This window comes from Falco punctatus, assembly GCF_963210335.1.
Source record: "Falco punctatus genome assembly, chromosome: 11".
Lineage (NCBI taxonomy): Eukaryota > Metazoa > Chordata > Aves > Falconiformes > Falconidae > Falco > Falco punctatus.
The window spans coordinates 16,603,215-16,625,346 of NC_137591.1; the positions used below are offsets into that span (position 1 = coordinate 16,603,215).

General features: G+C 39.0%; 1 protein-coding gene across 16 annotated transcripts in view; it reads right to left on the reverse strand.

Moving 5' to 3' along the window:
* SSX2IP (SSX family member 2 interacting protein) overlaps positions 1-22,132 on the reverse strand; it is a 56,571-nt gene that overhangs the window by 4,356 nt on the left and 30,083 nt on the right. Inside the window, exons 1-13 of one of the 16 annotated variants that reach the window (XM_080406555.1) lie at positions 20,511-20,756; positions 19,954-20,057; positions 16,184-16,284; positions 12,731-12,864; positions 11,807-11,973; positions 11,340-11,540; positions 9,588-9,698; positions 8,264-8,399; positions 7,006-7,081; positions 6,760-6,931; positions 3,510-3,657; positions 1,890-2,026; positions 1,298-1,471 (exon numbers count right to left, since the gene is read on the reverse strand). In XM_080406555.1, the coding sequence (XP_080262681.1) occupies positions 1,298-1,471; positions 1,890-2,026; positions 3,510-3,657; positions 6,760-6,931; positions 7,006-7,081; positions 8,264-8,399; positions 9,588-9,698; positions 11,340-11,540; positions 11,807-11,973; positions 12,731-12,773 (1,365 nt within the window). In that variant the 5' untranslated portion in view covers positions 12,774-12,864; positions 16,184-16,284; positions 19,954-20,057; positions 20,511-20,756. The other 15 variants (XM_080406554.1, XM_080406553.1, XM_080406548.1 and 12 more) reach the window with 15 other exon arrangements.

The following is a 22,132-nucleotide window of genomic DNA, read 5'->3' on the forward strand; positions in this document are numbered from 1 at the left end:
ACTACTGCCGTGACAGTATCTCAAGTAAAATCCGAAGTATTTTATGTTCTTTACAATAAGTTTTACAACATAAGAATAAAAAAAAACCTGTCTTGAGTCAGACAAGTTGTCCATCTAGCTCAGTATTCTGTCTTCAACAGTGGCCACAAGAGATGCTATTTATGAGATCACATAAACCTGGCCACTTTCTGCAGTGCATTCCCTCAGATGTTCCAGCCCCAAAAGCCTTTTGATTAGGTATGTTGGAAGGCACACTTGTCCCCTGCTTTTAATATCACATCTGTAGATGTGTTGTCCATGAGCTTCGGCAATTGTTTTTTTAACCTGCTGGGATTGATGGCCTTCACAATCCCCTGTGGCAGCAAAATCCAGATGTCAACTCCCTGATACATAAAGTAAGTCTAAAACATATCCAGCAAAGGCGGTAATTTCAAGCAGTCTCCGTGAGCTCCCTCTAGTCTTAATCTAGAGAGATTTAGTGAACAGCAGTACTGCTTTCATCTGACCAATTGAGTCCACAGTTTTATAAATTTTAATCACATCCCACTCCAACTTTCTGCTCCACATGTCAAAGCAAGCAGTTCTGTGAATAATAAATCTAAAGTCCATTTCTTTTTTAATTCAATGGCTTTTTTCCTGCCATATATACTACTATAGTTCCACAACAACATCATCATGACTGCCTTTCCCTGAAAAACTTGTAAACTCCTTCATGTTCTAAGCCCTAACTGTTGCTAGACCAAAGGACACAGATGATAGAACTCAGACACATCTACTCCGACTGCCTTCCAGTATGTGTGCTTACTGGCCACCTTTACTGTAAGAACAGAACAGATAATGACCCTAAGGGAAAGGCAGCAATTACTTTGATTTCTGCAACAGTCACTGATTTTCATGAAAGCTTAGGAATTAAGTACCTTTAATAATGCAACCCAGCAATGAAGTCTGACTGAAATTTGCATAGGTCTTGCTTTTGTGGGAAGCCAAACTTAAGCAGCATCTAATAAAGGATTTAGTGAAAAAATGGACTGATTTTTGGAAGTACTTAAATATTTAAAAAGCTAAACCAAGAAGTCAGCCATTCCAGATGTGGCTACTGTATTTTCCAAATCACACAAACCCCTTTTTTAAATGGTAACAATGATCTGCAATGACGAAAGGTAAATTCTCTGCAGTATGGGAATAATCTTCCTCTATAGATGTTGGCAAACAGATATTGTTTGTCGGCTGCACTTCAGTGTGTACCACTACTTAACAATTGTAACTCATCTTTCATAGGAGTTCCCTTTTCTAATACCTCAAGTCCTAATCTAATAGCAGCTTCTGTAAAACTTCTTCGTTCTTTCTCAAAATTCTTTTTTTGTTCTCGAAATAGTCTCCATTCTTCCTGAAGACGCTCTCTTTCTTCCAACAAATAGCAGTCCTGTAGTAACAGAGTGGTGTCATCGTCACACGGAGACATAAGCTGCTGCTGCACATGTAAAGCAACAAAAGACACAAACATTAATTTGGGATGGTTAAGAGATGCAGTATTTCCACAGGTTCAGTTTTATCAGAAAAATTATTCTATATGTTTAATATGGAAACCATGTAGTAAGTATCAAGTTGGTGGCTGGTGGGGGCAGAGTTTCACATGGCAAGCAAGTGTCCCTGTTCAGGCAGCTGACCTCTGCCTTCCTCACCTTTTTTTAATCCCCCAAAATTATTCCTACCAGGATTACAAGTTCATTGAATTACTAACCAACCCACCAGCACACCTGTACTCACAACAACAATTAAGATATTTAAACAGCATTATCAAAGAATGGAGGAAGGCTCAGAGGTGAGAAGCTTGGCACAACAAAACACAAAAAAGCTTAGATTCAGTTGAGAAAAATAAAGCCTGCTACCTGTAAAAGCTGTTGCTGAGTTTTGATCATTTCTTTACATTGCTGAATCTCTAACTCCAGCTTTTCAGTTTCCAGCTCGTGGTCTTCCCTCGAAATGACATCTTTTTCATCCAAAGCTCCTGAATGTACACGTGACACTAAGGAGGGCAGGAAAAGGAAAAAAGCCTACTTAAACAAAACAAAGAAGTTCCTCACATCAGGGACTCGCCACTACAGCGAAAGGTTTCCATCCATATTTGTTTCATCCTGACAGAGACGTACACAATGGATTGAAAAGCACTTAATTAGACACGAGATCCAGAATTGGTGCTATGCATGTAATTATGCACAAAACCCAGTTTGGAAAAAATAGCAATGAAAACATAGCTGTTTCACATTCCTCAAGGTAAATCAAGCATCTGTGCTGCAGTAATTATCACACAAAACCCCCTACTTGTTTAAGCTGTACTTAAAAGAAAAAAATAAAACTGAAGACTTTTCACTGACATGCTGTTAACCTATTCTTCTGAGCCCATTTTTGAAGGGCTGGTGTGTTCATAAATATATGACAGTAACTATATTTGTCACAGATATAAAAAGAAATCTCTTCCTTTGAGTCCTGCGAAGGACAAACAGAGCTAGCAAACATTGTGTGCATATTTCCATCCCAGTAAGGGAATGAATTAGAGAGGAATAAAGTGTATTTTGCGTAATTACATACTGCTTTATTTAATTCCACACATAGCTACCACAGTGATTAATAAGACAAATTTTGATCCCCTGATGCTGTTGCTTGAACATTAATTGAATCCTAAAGGACTAGACTATGGTCATCTCTAACTCCAAAGCCCAAAAAGGTGGCTCCAAGAAAACAGCAAATACTTGGAACATTTTTCCTGATTTTTACAACTGGTTTTTTTTTTTCAGTTAGTTACATCAAATCAAACAATACTCAGAACTAGTGTTCTTAAAAATCTTTTCTATGGTATAAACATTCTCATAGACCGTCTGCTCTTTTATTTGCAATTGCATGTGTGACCTCCTCAGTCTTATTCTTGACTGCAAATATCCTTGTGGTAGCAAGAACATTTGCTTGCATGGGAAGATAATACTAGGAAAGAATTTTATATATTTTTAGCCATCTTTTAATGCTGTTTAACAGCTGGAAATGAGAACAGCCCAGCACCATACCATCAGCCAGTTCACTTCAGAATGCCACAAGCAGCCTCAGAGGTATGGATGGGGCAAGCCTAGATGCTTGAAAGGGATTTACATATTTTGCATCTGATTACTTCAGATCATTACATCTGCATTACTTGAACATCCTAAAAAGGTAGTGAAATGCAACAAACATTATTAGAGGCATATACTTTCAAAAGAAAAACTAAACAGCAACTTTCTGAAGAAATACCGTGTCAAGTTTAATCATGTCCTTTTCCCATGGTATCAGGCTTGATATGCCATTTCTTCCTTAACTACCTACAATTAAAACTCACACAGGAAAATGCCCTTTCTGAAAAAGTCTACCAGGTCACAATTCCTTTTAGCCTCAATGGTCAGTAAAGTAAGTCTTAAGAGGGCAATACCAAATGGCATCATCAGTAGCATTTTATATGTACATGTAATCCAGTTAAACATCACCTTGGTTATCCAGCTTTTCAACATGATTTTTCAGCATTCTCCATTGTTTTCTAATGCTGTTGGTAAGCTGCTCTCTGACAGTTTCACAGGACAGTTCCCACATATTCTCTTTTAACTCTCCAATATCTTCCTCCAGATCTGACAGCACCTGTTGAAGCAGAAACAAGCAGCTCCAAATCACTCCACCACTCCAAATACACATGTTTATTTAAATATTTACATGGCTTTAATATACTGAAGAGAAGAAAAATGCTTATGTACAGTAAAGATTTTTCCATCCAGGGAAATCTGACTCTCAGGGAGTTCTGTCTCTTCAACATTATGCTGTCAGGGAACTGAAGTGACCTGTTAGTCCTCAAAACCCACCACAGAGAGAGTGTATCAACTAGCAAGACCGACTCACACATCTTCAAGCTAGATAAGTTCAGACTGCTGACCTCCACTGTCAAACTTAAGTGGCAGCTGTCCATAAACCCACTACACTGCACCAACAGGACGTAAGACAAAGATTTTCTCCTGTTGAGAATTGATTTGTCCCCGCTTTTTTTCCTCCCTGATAAAGACACCCACACTCACAACACATTGAAGGTTGAGTGGAACTAGCACCTCCCTCTCCCCCTTGCATTTTACACTACAGTTCAAATATCAAACCCAAAAGCCATCTTGACTAGCTAAGACGCAAGTCTAAATGATAGAAGACTAGGCCAAGACAGTTTAGCAGATTTAAACTGACAAGCCATAGCTGTTTGAATACCTGGCATGAACACTTCACTTCTCAAGCATCTAAACCATTCTATATAATCCCCTTTATTTACAAGTAGATAAGATAAATAGGATGGAAAGTATAAAATCAAGAACTTCAAAGGCAAGTAAATCACTTACACATGGATCACAGGAGATCTTGAGGAGAAAAACAAATACAGAGAACAAGCCCGGGTTTTTGGGTTGGGGTTTTTGTGGTTGGTCGGCTTAAGAGTTATGTCACTTCATAAAGAAACATCTTATTCCTTTACTTATATTTATATATGCTAGTGCAATGAAAGCCCAGTCTGGAGTAGGCCTCTGGATAGTACTGTATTATGACAGTCTGGCTGGTTTCATGGCTGTTATTTTGTAATGGGAAGGAAAATAATAAGTGGTATGTATACATCACTAGCTGCCAACCTCCATATTGATTCTTAGAAGGAAACACATACTTTGAATTCACATTTCTAAGTAGAATAAAAAAAACACTCAAACACTGCATTTCTACAAGGGATTCAGTAAGAATTCACGCTTCAGGCCAATATGTTAAAAGGGCCACAAACAAGCATGAACTATTGGATGCAATGTTTTAGATATTCACAAAGCAAACTAGTACTGCTAAACAAAACTAATCCGTGTAAAACTTATGTTGTGGGACAGACTAAGTTTTAAATACATATTTTTTGCGAAACCACAATTTTTGTCAACATTCTTCCTTTTTATATTTGACAAATGTGGAAAAAACTGAGCAGTATACCTATAATGATAAAAACTGTTCCCAGTTTTATAGTGCCATGAAATTGATTTTTTTAGATTAAATGGAAGAACACCCAGAAAAAACCAAACCACCAAAAACCCCCACACCCCTGCTGAAATAACTGAAGACTTGCATCTAATAAGTGCTTCTATTATTATTCTGCTACTAGAAATTATTACTGTGTAGTAATTAGTTGCTCTGCTTAATTGGTACTATTACAAGAGAACCAAACAGAAGTTTCAGTACAGGCTTTTAATATTTTTTTATTAGTCTATTAATGCTACAACAGTTAAATACTTGTCTAATCACCCAAGAACAGTGTATTTCAGAGCACCAGGCCCCAGTTTTTCCTCAAGTTCGTTTAAATGTTTACAAAGAGCCCATTCCCACAGCTGAATTTTCACCAATGTACTGAAGTTTGTGCCAAGCCCTCCTGGCCTCACTGGAATCCTAAAAGCAGAAGGACCACTTATTTTCTAGTATAAGTTATACCCAACACCCATGACTGAAGATCACTTCTTATTGCTGAACTGGAGTAATAATTAGATCTACCGATTATTTGCATGATGAACTTTTAAGGTAAAGATTAACACATTGCACATTACTGATTACTTCACCAAATACATATGAGAGTCACTCTGTGTGGTATAGGGGGCAGGTCATCCAGTGACGTTGAGAAAAGTTTATTCACATCTTACAAAGAATTGGCCAGAAAGCCTAGAGCTTTTCTTCACAGCACATTCTGGGGCTTGACAAATGCACCTGAGATTGCTCAGAAATAAAGGACATAGTACAGCACTTGAGCAGGACAGCGGACCTTCTGAAATGGCAAGTACTAGATTCCACCAAATTGGCACGCTCTGGAAGACTCCGTCTACACATATTCTTATGTACCAACCTGTACCATTTACTGTAATAAAAATGTTTCATACTTTGTTCTGTGGACTACCCATATTGTCTTAATAGCCTATTACTACTACACCATCAATCTTGAATAATCCCTGGCATCTAGCCTTTATGCACATTTTTCTGTATTTCAACTTTCTTATGCCCAGGGACACTTTTTTCTCCTATTGCTAAGCAAAAGCTCAGCAAACTTTTTAGGTTACTCCCCACTTCACTCCAATATCAAAACAGAGCTGCAACTCTAGCTGGGAATCATCATAATAAACAAACTCTGATAAACAGTGAATGTGCAGTCTACTGTTCCATGAAAATAAAATAGCCTGTGTAAACAAAGAAATATTTTAAATGTGGAATCAGACACCCACAAACCATTTTACTTTTGAAATCAAACTTCTTCCTGGAACATACCAGCAGCTCTGTAAAAGGAATTAACAGCTACTCTAAGCCACATACTATAGGAGCACACCTTAATTATATTTTCTCCACCCTCACAGACTCTATAGAAAGCCCAATTTATTTGCATAAGCACCTTGAAAGCTAGCATCAACACCTTCGGATTTTGTCTGCCTTCCCTATTAACTGCATCATTATGTGAAGTTACAAGTGTAGCTAATGCATTTAAAATTAATTCAAAGTATACTTTCAAGCTTTCCATTAACTGACCGGGAAGAATACACTGGGTATTGTTCAGACAGTAGAACATTTAAACATGGAGGAATTTCAAGCACAGCACAGGATGTGCAATCCACTGCAAGTCTCAAAAGTTTACTTTTTTAAAATTATCAGATTACTCCAGCACTATACTGAACTACCATTCAGATTTAATTTTAACTGAATACTTACTGGCCCATCTTCAGACCTTTCTTTAGGTTTCTGTTTCTGTGGTGGGAGAAGTGAAATAATCTCTTTCTTCATCTGCTGAAGAACTTTTTTCAGCTCAGCATTTTCCATCAAAAGCTGTTTTTGGCGTTGTTCATAATCACTTAATAGAACTTTGTACATCTCCTCTTCATTTCTGGAAGAGGAAGTCTTAGAGTAACAACATAACAGGTGTAATATATGCTTCAATTAATGTTCTGAGACAACTACCTGGCATCTGTCTTATCAGTCCTCCATGCACTTCTCTTCCCATCAGCTCTACCAACATAATTTAGAACTTCCATAGCTACAAACAAAAAGGATATTTCAAAGCGTGAAATGACATGCAAACATATGAATATTTAGATGACACTGCATTTAAATATTTGTATTTACATGTAGCTATTGTCAAGAGACCACATTACCCAAGTATCTCCCTCAGTCTTCAGACCCATATGAAACCACATTTCTCTGCTCAAAGTAAGAATAAGATAGTCAAAGAAAGAAAATAATTTGTGTTTGGAAACTCAGAGGGATTTATTCTCACCCTATTTTTTTTTTTTAATACATTTCTTAATGACACCACCATCCCTATTTCAACCTTTACATCAATGTTGTATCAACTCTAACCTCTCTTCTGGCAATAATGCCAGTTTTATCTCCAGTTTAGAGTAAGCAGCTTCCTGATGCTTCACAAGCACTATGCACTACATGCTGGCAAACAGCTGAGGGTTTTGGCAGTGGCAAGAGGGATAAAAGAGGAAGAGCAGGACTCACCTTCACTGGAGATAAACAATATAAATACTCTAAGGTCAGATAGATGAACCAAAAGGAGCAGGTATTTTTGTTTACTTAACACCGATACTTGTTTCCAGCAACACACCACAACAAGCTATACTTTAATTAAACAGTACTCATGAATGTCTTGAACACAATTTTTGGGAGGCACAACATATGAGTACTCATATGATAAAGGCAATTTCTTCCTCATTTTTACATAGCACTAGATACTATGTCTACCTTGTGTTACTTCTCTACTATTTGTGTTAACAAGGGATGAGAAATTGTCTACAGTATCTCAAAGAAAGAGCTTATGCAGTGTTCCTTCCTGACTGCAGCTGGGGGGCATAATAGTGTTTATGCCACTACCCAAAGTCATACAATTGTAGCAGCAGCCAGAAAGTAGAGGAGTGACAGCTCTACCTTAGGAATAGATTCTGAATAATTCTCTCTAGTAAAAGAAAAAAAAAATCATTTACTAGAGATACTAATTTCTTTGTGCTTGGAGAACAATCTTATGGAAAACAATATAAAAGTTTTAGCCTTACACAGTCAGCTGACATGAAATACTACATCTTACATAACACACTAACATCTGAAAAAAAAAAATCTACAGCAGGGCCATATTAAAGATACCCAGAACCAAATTTAAGCATTTTTAACATATAGAATACACCATTCTTCTACAGTAAAATTCAGAACAACTTACTTATCTTTTTGTCCTTTTTGTTCATGACTAATTGATGTAAACGTTCCTTTAATTTGTTATACTCTCTCTCTTTCCTCTTCATATCATGATTGTACTGTGTAGCTCTACTTGAAATTATGTTCTGTAGCTTCTGTACCTAAAAGCAACCCCACAAAAACCATGCTTCTTCAACAAACATACACACAAATCTTTTCAGAAAACCAAAAAAAGTGAAGCAAAATGACACTTCTATTAAACTGTACTTTTGGTGAAAGGAAGTGACAAGAGAAATTGGGAGAAGTCTCCCAATCTGTGGGGATTTAGTTTCTTCTCTGAAGAAACCAACATCATAAGCAACATGTAACACTAGCTCCTCTGAACTCATGTTCTGGTAATTCACATGACCTTGTTCAATAAAGCTATTTGAAGGAGGTTGAGAAAGATACCTTTTTTGCTTTCAATTACTAATGTTCAGGATGCACTTTAATTCTAAAGTATGCTTGTTAGGTTTACACTAAAAAAAAAAAGCCACTCTTCTTTTGGACAGCAGGATGCTGGAAGACAGATTATTCTGTTTGGCCTAAAAGAACATTAAAACTTACCATAAAGCACATACTTGGCCTGTACTATCAATACCTGGGGTTGTTTTTAAGGTTAAACTGACGATTCAAAAAACCTAACAAACACACAGTACATTCAATATTTCAAGCTTGAACTTTAGGATGCTCACCATATAGGGATAGTGCCGTGATAAACATATTCATAAAGTTGTCTATGAACACAAGAACACTCACAGAAACTTAGGAGTTATGTAACATACAGTGTTGGGGAAGGCACACACTGGAAACAAAACCCAAATTGAACAGTGTCTTGGATTTCAAAGTGTTTTCTGATCGTTGTTCTTCCAAGACTCCCAAGTTTAATGAGACTGTGCTTTTGGGCTGAGTTTCCCCTTACCTACCTTCTTTGGGGTCTTTTGCTCCCCTCTACAGTATAAACAAAAGAGAAAGTTCCTATATGCAAACATTTGAGTAATTAACTGAATCCTATTGCTCCCTCCAATTTTTTGGTATTTTAAAATATTCTGAGATAATGCTATGCTCAAAAGTACAGAAAGCCTCAGAAAGCTGCACATGGGCATTTCTGCAGTACTCTCTAGTACTGTTATAACTTGGACCCATCCCTTACAGAACCTATTTGTCCATATGTACCATTTCAGTTTCACTGCAGTGAAAGACATTTACCAACAAGAAAGCATCGTAAGTGAATAATTGCAAGACTTCTTACAAAAAACATAGATTGAATATTTGTGTTATGACTTGTGTTAATGTACACAACAACTCACTTCATCCTTTTCATTTTTAAGTAACTGGTGCAAATTTCGGTTCTTGCTTTGCAGTTGTCTGTCTCTTTCCTGAAGTCCAACTATTTCCCTTTTAGATGATTCCAGCTGTTCCTAGGAAGAGTGTTGATAGCTCAGTATCATTAAGAATTAATAGCAAAGGATGAAAAAAAAAACCCAAAACCCAGCAACAACAAACCAAACCACCAGACCACCCAAACCAAACTACTAAGCCACCTCACTTGAGGTAAGTTTGCCTATGTATTTAATCTGATGTTTGGGGGGATGATCTTGCATTCTCAATGACAAGTTAATTCTATTTTCTTGAGCAAGAAATATGATTCTCCAGTACAGGAAACAAATATTTGGCTTGCTATTTAACAGATGTTATCCTATGCAGTTGTTACTTTTTCAGTAAGTCAGGATTCTGTAAGTATAACTATACTGTGAGAATGAGGTATATACTAAGCAAACTGTATGAATTTGGGACTACAGTTTCACTGGAATGTTTGTTAGATAATGAGGGAACAATTAAAAGAGATATGCAGACTGTGACCATACCAAAGCAAACAGGATATTTAATGTATACATTAATGTAATACAATATTAGGCAGGTGATCTCATTCTAACAAGTTGTGCAAAACTAGCCTTTTAGAAATATTTTCAAACATGACAGAGCCAAACACTACATACAAACTCTTTTTCTTCACATGCAGCAAGCTACAAGTATGCAGAGATATTTAAGCAACAAGAACTAAGCAAACCACATAGAAATTAGGTAACACATTAGTGGAAGGCAAGAGGATTACTGCATGGTATCTGAAAGAATGTATACTATAAACCTTACAAGCTAAATTAAATACCCTGGGATTGAAGTAGTACTAAAAAGTTTTCCACCCCCCCCTCACTTTAAAGCCATTTGTCTAGGCAAAGTAGTTGGAGTGTTCTGGAACTAATATTTAATGTTTGCATAAAAATGAATGCAATCTCAGCGGGAGTACTATGATTTTCATCATCTACAGCAGTATTTGTCAAGGAGATAGTGCTGACCAACGCTAGCAAAGAGCAAGCCTAAAAGGCCCCAAATCACACACTGAATTTTTTTCTTGACAGAAAGGCAGAGACACTAATATGACTGCACATACAGGTACCCATGAAGTAGCATAGACTGAACTTCCAATGTATCAGCTACTCCAGTGATTAGCTTTGTGATAAAATGAAGCTTATAACTTCAGGTTTGACACTAGCTTCTGAGCAAGAAGACTTTGTCATCAGCTATCCAAGGAATACAACAAAAAAAAAGGAAAAAGCTACATATACAAAGAAAGACTGATAACCCCCCTGTAACACACACTAGAAATACTACCTACACTTTTACTGGTTACAACTAAAAGATAAATTCACAATGTAGAGCTGGACATATCCTTTTAAGTGATACTGAAGGATACGAACTGAAGCATTTAACATTTTTACCCACAGCATGCATTAACACTTCCAATCCAAACAGTCTTCGCTTCCTTGATTGACAAGGCCATAATTCTAAATAAATTTTCAGTTCTCATTAACTCATATTTTGTTGACTTTAAGGAATTTTCAACTGGGAAAAAAAAAAAGACTTCAAAATATACCCCAAAATACACAAACAACTGCAGATTAGTACTGGGGAGAAAGTCAAAACCAGTCACTGTTAAGAATGTACAGTATCTGTTAAACATAAGTGCTGCATAATATCGGTGGATTTATCTCGTTTTCTACCTTTAGTTTAGTATAGCAGTTCTGTAAGTGATCCATATCACTACCCAGTTTCAGATGCTGCATTTCTACTTCTTCCTGAGCTCGAAGGTTCTTGTGCTGCAGTACAAGCAATTCATTCATGCAATTTATGATAGATATTAAATTTAATTCTTTTCCTTTGGACTCGGCATAAATAGAAGGAAAGCCCAATGTTGTCAATTCCTGGTAAAAGACAAGGTGGGATGGAAATAAATAACTGGATCAATCTCTCACAGTTCTCCAAAAGAGAGAAACAATATCTGGTGAAATCCTGGGGCTGGGGGGGGAGGGGGGGGAGGGGAAAGAGAGGGAGAATAATCCTACTCCCCACCAACTTTGACTTCTAAGCATTGAGAAAGAAGCCTTCTTAATCCAGTGAATCTTTACTACCACAACTGATTTAATGTCCCCTTCACACAACCTCCAATAAACAAGAAAATTTGGCTTACCCTATTGAGATAGGATATACTCTGTTCAATATTCTCTTCTGTGCAGAAGGCACTATAAAAGCTGTGCATGCTTTTAGATGAAGGCAGTGGCAAGCATAGCACTTGTGAGTTCATGCTTGGGTAAGATATCTTTTTTTCTGAGGTATATTGAAAAATACTTTTGCTATCTAAAAGTTAAAAACATCAAGAAACAAATCAGAGCTAGTACTTTAGGACACATCCATACTAAAAAAATCAAATCCCTATTACATTATTACTTACAGAAGTTTACAATCCTAGCACTTAGAATTTCACCTAGAATGACATATATTAAGCAATTCACAATAAAAAGATAAGCTTCCACTGAAGATTTAAAGACTCTATAACATTAAGGTATTATATCTTTCAAATTTTACTCATCTGCCAAGAAAACACTGACCAAACTTTCTACCCAATTGGCTTGCTACAACAGGAATTTTTTTTTTTTTTTTTTTTTTTTTACACAAGTACACAAACTATGTATTTGGCAAGAATTTTTGTAGAATGTGTAATATCCTTACTCATATTAAGTATACTGTAATTTACTCTTCCACTAGACAGAATTAGGCAAGATATTGATTACAAGTTTATTAAAGGAGTAAATAAGGCAAAAGAATACAGAACAAGTAAAGAAACCCCTGAAAATGCAAGATATCCTAAAAGATGCAATTTAAAAAAGCATGACTGAGTGATTACAGAAATGCTACTGTAAAATACTGTCTTTTCACATATATATAAAGGATCCAAGTCTTTTCAATCTAAAAAAGCACTTTAAGTACTACCTATTACTTAACATTCTGCTTAACTACTCAAGTGTCATGCACAGAAGTCCAATCTCTCTTTAGCAGCTATAACATTACTGGAAAAATTAACAAATCCACTAAATTACAAATATTACCAGCTTACCTGATGACAGCACTGGCACAGTAATAGTCTTCCAATCTCCCATAGCAACAAAGACAGGCAGGGTACCTGAGCAACTGGTTCAGCAGTGAAGTATTTAGTATAATTGCTGGCAACGTATGTTACGTAGGCATCTCCTAAAATAGGAAGAGCATTTTAGATTAACAATAGCGGCTAATACAGCTAAAAGATTAAAGCAGTCATAGGAGAGCAACTATTGGACTTAAGTCACATGAAATTCTTCTACTTCTTTACACAGTATTTGGAACACAGTAAGCACAGCAAATATTACTCTGTAATAAGTATATTATATATATATAATAAAAAGACTGTAAAAATAATGCATCTGTCTATATTCAGTTAACCTTAAACTTAACTAAGTCTTGTAAACCATTAACTAAACCTAAAATGCCATGCACACATGAAAATAACGAAGACTCACACTGCAGATGGTCATATGGCAGGAAAATACTTAATATTTGGCTTGCTGTTTTCTCTAATGTATGTTAAGGTAAACTTATGTGAAGTTTTAACATGAATCTGAGTGGGATTATTCAAGAGAAGGATAAAAAAAGGCTGTAGAGGAGGTATATTGGCAGAGAGAGGACAAAGGAACTTCTGAATGTTTAACTATTTAAGTTTAACTTATACCTTTAGCTATAGTGCCTTTCCCTGGCAAGTTGCTTGCTTTACAGAATTTCTAAGATTGTTGAAGAAAGCAAACAGCAGAAGCTTTACCCCATTGCACAGCCACCCAGTACAGCACTAGCCCTCTAGAAACCAAAGGAAAGTCACACACTCATAAGAAAGAAGAAACTGTCCCCTCACCCTATCTCTACCACACAGTAAGAAGGCACATAATAGCATTAGAGTTACCACACTGCTGGAAACTTAAAATCCGGCTTGGATGTTTAAGATTCAGACAGTGCCACCCATCAGCCATCATTTGAACAACGATACTTCAGGGAAACAAACTTTCCTCCTGACAGGAAAGAAGGCCCCCTTTTTTCAATTAACACCTTGGAACAAAACCTCAAGTCAGTTTTAGATGGACTCTGTAGACTTGTAGAGCACAGGGATGTTTTCCCCTAACCCCTGGTTAATATCCCAGTAAACACACACTGGGCAAGCAACTTCTAAATTTCTGACACTAAACTCCTGTGTTTTTATCACTATGAGAAAACTGTCATTTGTGGGGAAACAAAGAAGAGCCAGGAAAAGCGTGCTGTGCTATCCGTAAGGTCTCTTAAAGATTCTTACTGTCTGTGTTCTCAGTAGCATCTCAACACAGAACACCGTGTCCAAAGTAACACCAAGTTTTTAAAGTATCATACTGGTGCACAGCCATGTCACAGAATGCTCAGCACTAGAAAATAAAATATCCACCTGGATGAATATTTCTCCAGGTTCATAAATTTGAAAAAAGGTAAACAGTTATTCCTCAGATAACTTGAAGGCCCTACAACTGAGATAACATATCAGAAAGCACATGTAAGGCATCAAGCCTAGTGGCTGTTCTTGTTTAAGAAATGGGCTTTTCTGCTTCCTCTTAGCCCATATTCATTTATACATATTTTACTGCTCACCCCCAATAAAGCCAACATGTCCACAAACAAATAGGATGAAGGTTCAGATTCTAAAGACAAGAAATGACTTCATAGTAGAAATCTGCAAGGCAATTTTTTTCCACCCATCCAAAATAACTGTGCTTTTAAAAATGGAATTCAAAGTCAAGACTACGGATTAAGAGGACACACTTCTTACATGTTAATTTGTTGGATCTATCAGATGTAGCTTAATTTGCTGCCTTATTCCCTTATGTTTGCAGATTTCTTTAAGTATATTCTCATTAATGGCATTGCAATCTTGCATTCTAATAAGGTATTTCAAAAGATATTTAAGAAACTCAAGACACACAAATTCCATTAAGGACTGTTGGAAAGTCCACAAAAATACTACTCTTATTTCAGATATGTCATTACTTTCAAATAAACTGGCTTTTGTTCTCTAAGAGGCTGCACACCCATTAAGAGATCTGATCACCCAAATTCCCTCAGTTTATCGTATTACCAACCCACAGGTCTCTCTACACTCTCTACACTGACAATACTATTCTGACACATCCCAAACAATGCTGGGCTAGAAGCAGGAACAGCACTAGTACAGGTGTGGGGATGCAATGATTCTCTAAATCTGAGCCCTGCAAGCCACATGCAGGTGCTTTATCAAGACTACTCTCTAGTGACATGCTGTTTCTAGTACACCAACAAGACACAAAGAAAATTAACACAAACCCAGGCTCCAAAGGATGTCTAGTGAAGACGGAAAAAGCAAGAACGTATAGGCAGTCCAATAAAATCCAGATGATGCAACTATATTCTTACATTAATCTACCTTGAAGGCTTTAGAGACTTTGTCTTAAATCGACCACTTGCAGTACACTGCATGCTGTTTAATACATCAGATTAAAAGCCTCCCTCAGCAATTTCAAGGTTTGGAAAGCAGCAAACCCAAAAAACTTTCTTCAACTGTTAAACCACTGACCCAAAATATCTTATTTTGTTATGGGTCAAACAAGTGCAGTAGCTTTGAAGCAGTAATCATTTCAGAAAGTGGTCAGTATTTTATATTTGAATCACCTTTATATACTGTGTTTAGAATTAAAATCAGATGGGCAGAACAAGACAATCCCACATCAGCTGCAAAAGGGAATGCTATAAGCCTTTAGTCCAAGATCATCTCATCAGTCCCACATGGCTTCTACTGCCAGTTCAGGACCTTAGCAGTGATTGCTAAAGCTACCTAGTGATTAAGACCCATCAGATCATTTCCTTCCCCGTCTAGGCAGTCCCTCTGGAGCAAAACAGCTCAATATAGCCTCACTAAGGTATGCAAGAACTAAAGATGAGCATTCCTGATGAAGACAGCATGGACGCAAAAAATAAATTTGGATACACCATATTCAGAAGGGACTCTTCACCTTTAGTATGCTACAACACTCGAACCACCGTAACACAGGAAACATTCATATAGAAGAGGAAAATGTGTAACTCCTAAGCAGTAATTTGTGTAATTTCAGAAGAATAATAAAATACTACGTAAGATTGAGAAGTACTTTAAGGATCACCCAGACTACCCTAGTTCACACAGAAAGGCTTTCACCAAACAAAAGCAGGAAGAAGGTTTTGTGGGGTTTTGGTTGGGTTTTTTCTTCCCTCCTCCTTAAGCCCCAGCTGGGAAAACATGCCATACAGGGAAAAAAAATAGTAATTCAAGTTCTACTGTTTCCCAGCATCCCATAGTAATGTCAAAAATCTGACTGACTGCAGGGTGGAGAGAGAAGAACCACTGAACAGCCAAAACTCCTCTAACTACTTAATGATTTTTCCTTCTATGCCCATTCTCTGTACAGCAGGATTTGTTGCAGTTACCTCACCAACAGGTTTGATAACTTACCCCCAAAGAACTGTAACAACCCAATGCTTGCTAGATGTAATTCTGCTAGTTGGCAGTATCGCTTCCTATTCCAAGTGAGAAATTCCCAGAGCAGACAAGACCTAGGTGGATTGTCAAAAAATGCAAATGTGTGAACATAATGGCAGAGCCATCTCACTGCAAATAGAAATCTAAACCTCAAACAAAAAAAAACCCACCTAAGCTACTTGCATTAAAAATCACAGAGAGCTTGATTAATACCAAGGAAGCAGTAATCAAACTGCAGCATTCAAGTGCTTGCTGGAACACGTGAAGTACAAAAAACCCCAATGAACTTTAAAAAAGCTGTCATGGTAATAACATACCATAATTTAATTCTTAGAAAGGCACCTGGGGAATTTTTTGACAAAAAGTCTACAGGAATAATTCCACCAACTCCTACATGATTCACTAACAAACACTTCTTTCTTTTCAAGAAAGAGTTTAGATGAAAAATCAAAAATAGTACATTTCACAAACCCAGAGAGCTGAAAGCAGCCATTCTTAAAATGACTGGTTTGTGTTTTGGGGGACAGGGGAGGGATTGACAATGAATGTGCTAAGATTCAAGATAGAAATCTGATTAAGTAGGCCTGAGCTTAGACCATATCATAACTCAAGCATGACAAGCAGTCTCAGCATGACAAGTTATCACAGACAAGGAAGACTATAAATTGTACACAACACAGTATACTTAGAATTTCTAAATATCATGCTTAAACTTGAAAAGAAGTAGTTGTAATTGCATTTGTAAAACTCATTCAATCAGAAGAGAATTGCTTGTCAGAACACTGTGCTGTGATCATATTACACCATCTGGTCATCTCTAACCTACACAGGGTGTAACACAAATGGGAAATGCACTATCTAGTAACCCAGAACTCCACCCCCCAAGCAGAGATGATAGGGAAAAGCAGTTTTTGGAGAGGTAATTTCTACTTGCCCCAATACTGCAATGTCTTGGGAAAGCGTTTTTAAAAAGTATCAACCAGAAATTGTCAAATAAACATTCCTTCTCTGTATATTTCAAATAGTTTCAAAACCAAGTTGTGATACACGTGTGTTTCCAACTTGTAAAAACGGGGCGGGGGGGGGGGGCGGCAGCGGGGAGGGCATAGTTAGCCTTTACTTGAAGGGTAGTATGATTCCTTCTACTAAATTATGTCCCAAAAGGAGCTGTGAATCTGCTTAGAGCCTTTACATTCGTCTAGTAATCCACAGATGGCTTTATCCAGATAGACACAAAGACACAGACTATGCAAATTTAGGGTATACTCCAGCCATGACACTGTAGGTTTATGACATTATCAGGGATCTATTTGTAAAACATATACTTGTTTTAATTCTTGTAATCACCACAAAAGTCCATGAATTCCCCCTCCCCCTAGAGTTTTGACACTTATTCTCTCTATACAGCTGTTTTAATAACATAGTTTACAATTATCACTAATATGCATATGCTATCCAGTGCTAACTGGAGAGCTGAAAGAATTTCTTTGTCTAAAGATCTATTACAGTTTTAGTGACCTATATTTAATATCTCAAGAGCCATCATTAAAGTTACAATTGAAGCAGATCCCACATCTTTTCTCCCACATTTATAAGACTGGGGCACTTTAATTGTTATTCTATTAACTGCAACATGGGGGTGGTGAAATCCCTCCACTTACCCACACCCTACAGAACTTTAAGCAAAGTCAAATTTCCAGCTAAACATCTCAGTATTGTCAAAAGTAACGTGAAAAGGCAATTCAAACCACTGATACCAGAGGAATTTTAACAGTGTGCTTAAGGGTAAATGTTGCAACTACGTATCCATGACATGGCCAAGCTGTACAACATTGTATTACTTAGTTTAACTACCAGTAGAACGCTGCACTGTATAGTTTAGCTACTAAGCAGCTAAGAACCTGTCTTAAACCAAGATACAAGCCCAAAGCACTGAAACAGGGCCAGAAGAAGAGGTCATGAAAAGGACGAGAAGAGGAAGAGGATGAAGATGTCCCAAACCAGAGGGCCCTTGACCCATTAGACCACACATGTGTAGCAAAAGTGTAAATATGTTAAGTAGTTCATGGAACTGTAATGAATATGCTAATAGTTTCTCAGAAATGTCATTAATATGTATAGATCAGCCATATAAAAATAAATAGTGAACAAAGTCGGTATGCATATTGGGCAGAACTTATCCCCCGTGCATCCAACACCAAAAATAAAGAATGCCTGCTTTCCAACACTCCAAACCAGGTATTAGAGAGTTTGGTCTCTCTTTTTTTTTTGGTATCACCACCCAGTCTGTGCGTATTAAGTCTCTACTTCATTATGAGCGTATCGTACTCAAAATCCCAACTGCCTTTTTCCTCTCCTTTTTACTTAAAAAGCAAATAAACTAAAAAAAAAAAAATCAACAGTTTTAAGAATATGCTTATTTTGTCTCCTCAACATGTGTAGCCACACAAGAATATACCCTCACATCTGATAAAAATTCAGCATTTGATGATTGTTCTGTCACAATCTTTGCCTCAAACACTCAGGTTACAAGGAAAATAATCTGATCTACTACCTCAAGATTCAACTCTACCTTTTAAATACACAGATGACTGAAATTCTGTTAATGCAATCACTGAAAATTGAAACACATGGCAATGTTTCATCTGGCTCCCAAATTCCTACCCCATTTTGAACTAACACTGGATCTTCACATTAGCATCTTCCTATTACTAAACAATAGCACTATTTTTGTTAATATTCAAAATCCTATTCCACTGTTTGCATTCACAAACTACTTACTGCATGTAGCTGGAGCAGAACATTCTGCTACCAAACATCCCCACATCAGATACCCAAGAGGAAAACCTCAGGAACAGTCTTGTGCAGTTCCTTCTTCTCCTGAGATCAGCTTTAGCCAAAATTTATAGCTTGGCTGTCTCTGCAAGGAGATGATTTTAAAGGAAAGAAAAAAGCAAAACCAGACTACAGCCTTACTAGATCCTGAGGCTGGTAGTATTTATTGGTTAGAGCCAGAACTAGTATTCCAGATCTCATAAGTGATGAGACTTACAAGCTTCAGTAGCATATAACCTGCAAATTAAATCAGGCATGAAATGGAAGATGGTAACTAACTAATTTCTTTAGACTGCCAGGGAGTTCAAAGACTGTTCTCATGCAAATTCTAGGTTTCTAATGAGCAATACAGAAGTGTCACAGAGCAGAATTGGTAACTGCAAATAAACAGGACTTCTGTGGAAGGAAGGAACACTAACAAGTCTGCCTTCGTGCTCTGGAAGAAGGAATGAGCTAACATACCTGGGCAAGACAGCATAACTGGATTTCCAAAAAGCTTTTCACAATGTTACATACCAAAAGCTCTTAAGCTATGATGTCAGGGGATTTATTAATGACCAATTAAAGATGGGGAAGGGCAAAATGTGGGAGTAAATTAAAGGGTGAGGAGAGGATATGAAAGTATATCATATGAAAGTCCTAAAGATACAAAACTTAGGGTCTCAATGGGTCTGTGCAGGCATCTCTGTTGTTCAATAAATTTAAAAAGGTGATGAGCAGTTAAGTGAGAAAGCCTGTGTATTCTACAGAGTTATTCAGAAAAATAAACACCCAGATTGAACGGCAAGAACTGCAGAAGATTGTGTTTATGAACATGGAGTTTCAGCCACCGATTTTTGTCATCCATTTGCTTAGTATGACGACAAACTAACACAATGGTAAAAAAAAAAAAAAGACAATTCTGCTACTTAAACCAACAGCCTCTAGTTAGGTATTATCATGCAGGAAGAGATCCCAGGGTCACTATGATTAGTCATCTGGAAATAACAGCTCACAGGCAGTTAACAGAACACTGGAGAGGAGGACAGAAGAGAGATCATCATGATGCCTCTATATGAACATTAAGCTTACGTATTACATACGTAATATTACATGCAGGTACAACCTTCTCTGTATACAAGGCATAACAGAGCTAAAAATGGTGCAAGAAGGTCAACCAACATTTTCATACAATAAACTAATAAGCTATGAATTTTCAGCTAGAAGAGGAAAGAGCTACATAAATAGGACAAACATACAGAAAGCAATTATTAATTGCTTCTTTTAATACAACAGTTACGCAGAATTAAATGAAACATTCAGCACAAAAGCTAGAAAATGAGAACATTTTTTCCCCCCATATAAAACACAGCTAATTGTGGACTCACATCACCGTGAGGTGCTGTGAACTCCAGCTATATAAACAGACTCCAATTAATTAAAAAACATCCATCGGCAACTGTTTAAATTTAAGGAGAGATACAACCTCTGCTCAGAAATCCTTCAGCTCCAGACCGCAGTATACTGGAAGGATACACAGATAAAAGCACTGCTGTACAACCAACCTGCACTCAGGATCTTTCCCTCTGCATCTGCTGCCAGCCACTTTCAGAGACAAAATACTGACCTCAATGAGCCTAGTATTACCCTCTCCTACGCTCTCTCCAGCCCAAATGATAACTGACTGATATTAGTACCACAGCTTCCCCCCCCCCAAAAAAAAAAAAAAAAAAAAAAAAACAACAACCAACCACAAAACAAAAAACATGAAACAAAAATAACATTTTCCCACCTGAATGCTTATAATCTGAGATTTCCATTAGTGGTATCTTAGGTCTCCTTGCCAAGTTCACTACGTAAATTTTCCTAATACATTCACGTTTTACTTCGCATGCCTCCTATTTTAAGTCATTGCCCCGAAATTCCTACCATACCTCTGGAGCATATGGAGCCCCGTGTAACTGTTTCATTGACAGCACAGAAAGCAGCAGTGTGTTCCACATAAATAGGGGGTGCAGCACATACTACAAAGTGATCTCACATTACGATTTGCTCTTCAAATTGAAATAGGCTTTGCTGCAAATTAAAAATATTTTTAAACAAAATAAAAACAAAACCGAAATCCTTCATGGAACCTGTACTCTTACATCACGTGAAACTACTGGCAAAACCCGAGCGGCCACCAATTCGCAGACTCGGTAGGAAGCTTCACAGCTCTCACCTCTTCGAGCACCCACCGCTTGTAGCTTCAGAGATCAACAAGCCGCCGGGCCTTCCCGCGGGAGGGCCGGCCCAGCCCCGCCGCCCGCCCCGCTCTCCCCGTCCCTGCGGATCAGCCGGAGCCTGGCCGGGAGGAGCACATGTCAAACCCGCGCCGCCGCCGCGGCCAGCCAGGCCGGCCCCCGCACGCAGCCCGCCGCGGCCCGGGCGCCCCCGGGCGAGCCCCGAGCGCTGCCGCGCTCCCCTCAGCCGCCCCGCCGCGGGCCGCCCCCGGTACCTCAGCGCTGCGGCGCGCTCCCGCTCCCCGCGCGGCCCGCCCCCTCGCCAACGGCCGCCGAGCGCCCGTTACCCGCCGCGCCTCACAGGCGGGACGCGGCCCCCGCGGGACCCCCCTCCCGCGCCGCCGGTGAGGGGAAGGAGGAGCCCCGGCACCACCTGCTGCCAGCGCGGCGGGAGAGAGGGGAGGCGGCTCCCGAGCGAGCTCCGCTCCGCGCCCCGCAGCTGCCGCCACGCCGACCGCCGGCCGCGCCCCGCGGGGTTAACCCGCCCGGCGCCGCTGCCATTGGCCGCGCAGTTGCTAGGAGACCTTCCACAGCGGCCTGCACCGCCCCGGCGGGCCGGGGCCCGCGGCCGCGCAGGTGCCGCGGCCGCGCTGTGTCGGCACCTGCTCCGCCGGTGAGGCAGGGCCCGGCCCGGGCGCGGTGGCTGGGCGCCTGGCACCTGTTGGCAGGTCCCGAGGGCGGGGGGGCAGGTGGCGGCGCAGGCCGCGCTGCTGCGGCGCCGGTGAGGGGCGGGGAGGGAGCGAGCTCCGTCTGGCTGGGGGAGCCCCCGCGGGGCCGGGCCCGCCGCCGCCGCGCCGCACGTACGCTGCGAGCTGTGCCTCCTTAC